General features: G+C 47.7%; 1 protein-coding gene across 1 annotated transcript; it reads right to left on the bottom strand.

Moving 5' to 3' along the window:
* Nucleotides 1-5,112: 5,112 nt before the first annotated feature.
* Nucleotides 5,113-7,140, bottom strand: MLNR (motilin receptor). The gene is made up of 2 exons (XM_029936377.1): nucleotides 6,255-7,140; nucleotides 5,113-5,501 (listed from the first exon to the last, which is right to left on the bottom strand). Exons 1-2 carry the CDS (start codon nucleotides 7,138-7,140, stop codon nucleotides 5,113-5,115), a joined length of 1,275 nt encoding a protein of 424 aa, XP_029792237.1.
* Between the last annotated feature and the right edge of the window lie 52 nt (nucleotides 7,141-7,192).

Below are 7,192 nucleotides of genomic sequence, written 5' to 3'. Positions count from 1 at the left end.
TTTTATACTACCACAGGCTGGCCTACTAACAGAGAATGGGTAACGAACCTCTCATTTTTCCATCATGCAATGTGCTACAGAGTTTGAGGGAGGTTTGTAATGTAACTGCACTCTGATGAATGGGCTGGCACCAATCCCTGCCTTACGGTCTGTGGACACCTTCACAGAGTTCCACTGATGCAAAGGGTCTTGTCCTAGTTCTCTGGTCTGATCAGTGCTATCAGATGGACAAATAAGTGTGAATGTTTTATATTGAAAGTGGAAATGATACATTTCTGTTACTTGTGTTTTTCATAAATGTAGCATTTTTTTCTTAAGGAAACAAGCATTTCCGTGTCTCCATTTAGGGCAAATTCATGCACATTGTCATGTCCCACCACCATTCTAGAAATGACTTCTGTGGATCTGAAATGGCAATTTTAGTTTTATATGTGACACAACATTTGAATGCAAACACTACCATTGATTTAATATGTTAAACATTTGTTGTCAAACCAAGGGGAAAAAACCACAGTTCACTTATGTGGAATTTACTTTTTTTATATGAATGTTTGTTGTACTGAGTTTGACAATAACTTCCCTAACGTCATTACTTTTACATACCAGACTTGACTGACCACTAACATCGTACTGGGCATAACTTAATATCCTGTGTTGTATATAATAAGACTCTAAGACCGTCTTGAATCGCTTTTTTTGTAAAGGCCTGAACACTGTTGAAAAAGCTGAGTATTTAGTTGCCTTTCTGATAAACATAAAAACATGGTTTTTGTGCCAGTCTTATTGTTACAAAAAATACACTTTTTCACCCCTTTTTAAACTCAGTTATTTTTTTAATGTATTGTGGCTTCCAATCACCAGATTGTCCTCGTGACAGTAAACTGACTGTATAAGGGTAGTTGTGGTGTAGTCACCAGTAGATGCCCAACAGTTGTGGCCACACTGATGGTGGGGTCACTTAGCCCTTCTCTCTAAAGCAGCTGGGGTGGGGGTGGGCGCAAAATGATTGCCCTCAGAAAGAAGGCAGAATTATTGGAAAGGCACATGCCTATGGGGGATGCAGTGTGATTTCAAATTGTAATGCAGAATTTCACCTTTTAAAATGTTTTTTTTTGTCATTCAAACTAATAAGCACTTTTGTGTCAATATAAGATGTACTAAAACTGATGAAGTGCTAGAACACCTGTCTTGTGAGGGAAGGTTTCTTGGAGATCACTCTGAGTTTCTCATAACAAGTGGATGCTCCTCGTAGTGGAAGACACTGGTGCGCATGTCATGTGCTCGGTGGTTGCCAAAGTCTACCAGCTTTGGGAAGCTGCAGGGTTCTTTTGGGGGGTGGGAGGAGGGGATATTTTTTTATTTTGGGGTTTTCAAGCAGTGGAACCAAAGGCCAAACAATAAACAGCCCTTACTTTTTAAAGTAAAATTCATTTTATTTGCAGAATACACTTGTATGGTAGACTTTTAAAGACAATTTTCTGACTATTTATATATATTATAGTGGTTACATCTGCTGTTTGTCTTTAAAATGGAAAAAATCAAAGAAATAAGCCCAACCTTGAAGATGTGGCCACAATAAGGGCCATTCCTAAAAAATGCAATGGGTATGCTGCTAGAATTATTTAATTTTGTTTGCACTTTTTTTATTGGCATTTAAAAAATCACTATTTAAACTGATGATGTCGTATTTTATGAGTTTAACAAACTTAAAAGTGACTGCTCTGTACATCATGACCTTAACAATGTTGATGCTGTAAGTGAAAGTTCACTGTCATCTCTATACTAAGTTTATTGGTGTTTTTAACTTAAAATTAGGACTGCAGATTATTCCTCCACCAGCCTTAGTCCAGGGGTGTGGCTCTAATCGGATGCAGTTATGCAGTCATGTGGAACCTTGCTTTCTAGAGCTGGAAAAGAAGATGTCTCTAATTACCGGCTTCAATAAACATGAGTCCAGACTGCTTAAAAAATAAATAAATAAAAAATAAAGCTCCATATATGACCCTTGACCTGCACATCCATCCACACTTGTATCCGAAAAGCTTCCACATCCTGGCAAATGTTATTACTACACGTGTAGAAATGGTCAGGAGCAGCCATGTTCAAACATATTACATGTTGCTCCCATGTCCCCCTGACAGCTTGTACAGGGGACGCTAGGTTCCCAGGAGGTACTGTGCAATAGCTTCTTTGAACATTTCCTCAGAAGTGGAAACGTCTCATATAGAAAAGGGAGGAATGGGGTGCCTGGGTGGTTCACGGTTCATGGGTTCAGGCCCTGCATCAGGCTCTGGGCTTACAGCATGGAGCTTGCTTGGGATTCCCTCTTTCCCACCACTGCCCCCCTTCTCTCTCTCTCTCTCTCAAAATAAATAAATAAACTTTAAAAAGTATTTTTAAAAAGGGAGGAACGTCTCTGGGGGTACCACTAAGGTGATATTCTGCAGGCCTATCTGATATAAGTGATTTTGTTACCCTGTGAGCTAAATCTGTGTGAGTCTAGATGACACAATTATACATTTCAAACAAAAAATGCTATTAAAAAGGTGATTTGGACACCATCACATGGATTTCTCTTTCTAGTGTGTTCTGTCACACACTAAGTCTAGTCTGTCATACACTTAGCATCTTGGTAAATATTTCCTGAGTGAATGAATGAAACACAACCCCTTCCCCAAGACTGATGCCTCACCAGCAAAAGCATTTTGGCTTGCAGACAGCAGAGAGGGTTTAGGAGAACCTTGCAGGGACGCCAGCATGTGTAGGGTGCAGGAGAGGCCCTGGGGAACAGTGTCCCTGGGACAGTCCAGGACTGAAAGCCACACTCTCCAGTGATCCCTGCCCCAGCCACCCTGGGTCTTCCTAGGACTCCTCTCTCTTGGTACTGCAAGTTGTCAATACAGTAGGACACTCTCTGCAGGGATAGAGAACAATTTTGGACCTTAGAACAACTTTTCACCTTTTTGACCATGACCCACAGTAAGAACACATTTTATTTTGTGAACCAGGAATGACACCAGCCACTATACAACTGAAACAAGTTTCGCAGTCACAGCATGATAATTACCCCCACTCTATTCTCTTTCTTGCCCCACTCATTCCTACAAAACAAAAAAAACAAACAAACAAAAAAGGAAGTGACACAGTCCACTGATTTCACAATCCAGTGATGGGTGAGACCAGCCATTTCAAAAGCAGCCATACAGCGGTCTGCAGGAGGGATGGGCTTCAGACACTGCCTCACAGGGACCATGTGGCAAAAGAAGGGGGATCCTCCTCACTCCCACACCTGGGAACACACTTGGGTCACAGGAAAGTGTGATGTAAATCCCTCATTTCTCGAATATGACCAACCAGCTCAAAGAAGAGGCTTTGCTTCAATATCTGTAATATATTACACTTAAAGTATCAGTAAGGTCATTAACCATGACCTTCCATAGGGAAGTGGCCTGGTTCCCCAAAGAGGAACTCCCATGTGCAGTAAGACTGTGTGGCAGGAGCTCCAGGATGTCCCTACTTAGTGCTCGCAGGCAGAGGCAGTGGCACAAGGCTGGCACCTCCACTGTGAGAACCCTCCTGTCTCCCACAGTGTCACTCAGGCCACCACGTTTCATAAGAGTTCTTGAGGAGCGGGGTGGGGAGTTGGCTTCCAGTAAGTCCAGGGAATGTTGGATGAAACAACCACCCGGAGCGTCTGGCGTGATATGTGCTGTGGTGACTCGCAAGGAGGGGTTACATTATGCACTGCTTTCCTACCATATTTGACCACAGGGTCCTTTTTGCAAATAATCACCAAAAATCTGCAGAATACGGTTTAGGGACTGCTGCCCCCAGTGGCCACTATCTGCTTCTGCTGCGATAGCTCGGAGAAGCACAGGGCAGGCTTCTCTGCTGTACCAGTTGAGGGCAGGCCAGGGTGTTAGGCACCTTTATGGGGGCTTAAAGGCATCCCGTGTTTGGTTACTCATATGGAAATGTGACAGAACTTTGTCAGCACGATGAGCAGAGTCTTATTTTCCTGTTCACCAACTGAGCACGCTGTGCCCTGCCCACCTCCAGGGGGCACCATTCATACAGACTGTGGTGTGAACCAGGACCTCTGGAGCTGGGTGAGGTGGCAGGAGCCCTCTGAAGACAGGTCTGTGTTTTAAACAGTAAGACACAAAACAGTCACAGAGTTGTTGGTCAGAATGCCCAACACGTTCTCCTTCACCCTTGACTACATCCATGGACCTTTGTGTTTTCCACTGAGAGCAGCTTCTCAGGGTAGGAATGGGTTAGAATCTTAAAGACTGGAGTTCAGACTCAGACCCACTAGTTCCTGTCTGGGAAATCTAAGACTCAGTTCCAATACCAGTAAAACAGGAATGATGACAACTCCTATCCCACCAGGCTGAGGCAAATCACATCTTCATATATGTTACTCAGTCAGGAAGCCAAGTCCTGCTGCAGCTCCCTGCCCTCAGGCTTCTGTGCCCAGGTCTATTAACCCAGGTCAATGGTACAGGGCAAGGCCCATGGGCAGTGTTGGGGACAAGTGTGTTGCAACCTAGCTGCTTATGAACAGCAGTTCTGAAAGACAGTGTTGTCCCTGAACTCTATGACTTGTTCTGAGCCAGGAGTGAGGCGGGACCCCCACATTGGCTTTTACCCAGAATTCCTTTAACTTGCTTCTAAATAATCTTGCTACCTAATATAGACATTAAGTAATTTCTTGAATAAAAACTTCCACTATCCTGGGTTCCTTGTATAGGCACCATTACATGTATATCCAAAACATAAAAACAAAATACACCCCTGATCTCAGAGTTGACAATTTTCACAGCAGCATCTCTCTTATTACCCAGAAAATGAGCAATCATATTTCCAAAGTCTAGGAGACCGAAGACTTATAAAACCTCCCCAGAGCACATTTTGTGATGTGGGATTTCCCAAGGCTGAAATGAACATCCTTGAGGGGGAATATGGAAGGCGGTTAAATTACATACCTTGGTTTTAAAAATGAACATCATGCTGACAAATTTGTTGATCAATGTGCAGAATGTTGACCACTCTTCCCAATTCTTCCTAATGGCATCAGTTCCCTCCACCCCACCTTCAGTCCTTATCTCCCTACAGACCGGTCTTCCCCGAAGTCCCAGCATTGTGGGACAAGGTGACTTGCTTGGCAGTGCTGGCTGACGACGTCTGGACGTTGGCGCTGGTCTCCGTGTAGCCAGCGGTGTCTCCTCCCCGGCCTCCCTCCGTGTTCCTGCTTCGGCAGAAACTTCTCTGTCTGGATTGTGTAGCCAGCAGCAGTTTCCAGGCCGCTGCTCTGTACTTCTTTGAAATGAGGTTGTAGAGGATCGGGTTAATGGATGCACTCAGATAGAAAAGTTGCAAAGCAACAATGTTAAAGTACTGAGAGAAGTTCATCATCTGAGAATCCTCCGTATTTATGTAAATGATCCTGCCAACGTGGAAAGGCAACCAGCAAACTATAAATGCCAGAACCACCACCACTGCAAAACAAGACACGGACACCAGAGTTAGCTAAAGCACTCGAAAACAAATGAGAGGCCCCAAGAGTCCAACTGAAGTAATAAGTAACAGCAAAACAAATTAGGTAAAATTTTTACCTAGCCAAATCCCTACCCCAGAACAAACTGCCAGGCTGCAGACAGCATCGATATTTGCTTTAAAACTGCATGTATGTGTTATCAAGGCTGGACATAAACCAGAAGGAGAAATTTCTAGTAACAAGCTGTTCTGGCAGGCTTCCTTCCACAAACCTACTTCAGAGACTGTATTCCGTTGGAAAAAATTCTGCAACAGGTCTGCACAATCTGGTTTTTTGATATGGGCATGGTTCACTTTAGCTTTAAGGATAACTTAAAATTAAGTTAAAAAAATTTTTTTTAACTTAATGTGATCTGCCCCGTCTTCTCAAGGGTACTGCGAATAATCCACATCTGCAGCATCTAACAGAGGTTTACCCATCCTGATCAGCCCAGTTCACTGATCCAGCGGCTTTGGAAAATCATTTTGGCTTAGCTGACCCAGGCATCCCACCCACAGGGGCGCCCTGGGGATACCCAGAGCTTTTGGAGGACTGGAGATGGTTTTCTCTGGAGACGGAAAGCACCGGCAGGGAGGCTGGAGTAGAATGACACAAGACATTCACTGTAACTAGACGAGGCGCTGGGAGACAGGGGAAGGTGACGCAGCCTGGACCTCGGGGTTCGTGTGTTTGGAACAGATGTGGCGCCACTTACGTAGGACGCGGACCGTCTGCCGGTGGGCCTTCTCGCGCGCGGAGGCGGCCAGGCCTCGTAGCGGCTCTCGGCTCCTCCATAGCTCCCGTCCGATGAGCCCGTAGAGGACACTGAGGCACAGAAAGGGCAGGAAGAAGTAGGCGGTGGTGACCCACAACATCACGCGCAGCGCGTCCAGCTGAGCAGGACTGGGCCGGCACTCTCGGCTGAACAGCGCCGCGGCCGCCGCAGCCTCGGGCCCCGACGGCGGGGACAGCGATGGCGCCCGCGAGGACCCCGGGAGCGACGGTGGCGGCGAGGTGAGGGGCAAGGGCGTGAGCGGGGCGCTGCCGTTGATGTCTGGAACCGCGGAGAGGTCGGGGTCCTGCTCGACGCCCACCAGGAAAAAGAAGGGGCCGGCGGAGAGCAGCGCCACCGCCCAGAGCGCGGCAATGAGGGCGCAGACGCGGCGCCGGGTGACCAGGACGCGGGCACGGAGCGGGCGGCAGATGGCGAGGTAGCGCTCGACGCTGAGCGCCGTCATGTGCAGCAGCGTGGCGTACGTGCAGCCCTCGCCCAGGTAGAGCGAGAGGCGGCAGAGCAGCTGCCCGAACACCCAGGGCCGCGAGCGCCAGAGGCGGTACAGGTCGAACGGGAGCCCGAGCAGGATGAGCAGGTCGGACACGGCCATGCTGCCCAGGTACAGGTTGGTGGTGGTCCGCATGTCCCGGTAGCGCCCGATCAGCAGCACCGTCACCACGTTGCCGCTCACCCCGACGGCGAACAGGCCCAGGCACACGGCAGTCACCGGCACCAGCGCCCCCAAGGGGAAAGGCGAGCAGAGGCGCTCGTCGCACGGCAGCAGCGCGCCCTCCGCGCCGTCGCTGCTGTTCCAAGCGCTGCCCATGGACGCGCAGCGCCGGCAGGGTGCACGTCCGGCTACCCGGGCGCTCGCCGCT

This window comes from Suricata suricatta, chromosome 4 (genome assembly GCF_006229205.1).
Source record: "Suricata suricatta isolate VVHF042 chromosome 4, meerkat_22Aug2017_6uvM2_HiC, whole genome shotgun sequence".
Taxonomy (NCBI): domain Eukaryota; kingdom Metazoa; phylum Chordata; class Mammalia; order Carnivora; family Herpestidae; genus Suricata; species Suricata suricatta.
The sequence above is the reverse complement of the archived record's forward strand: the minus strand, read 5'-3'. Positions and strand labels throughout refer to the sequence as shown.

What these genes read in the sequence shown, in the direction of transcription:
- MLNR (XM_029936377.1), bottom strand. Translation starts at nt 7,140, where the DNA reads ATGGGCAGCGCTTGGAACAGCAGCGACGGCGCGGAGGGCGCGCTGCTG. An exon ending in GCAGACGGTCCGCGTCCTAC is followed by an intron (nt 5,502 to 6,254) that starts GTAAGTGGCGCC and finishes CTTGTTTTGCAG; the next exon opens with TGGTGGTGGTTCTGGCATTT.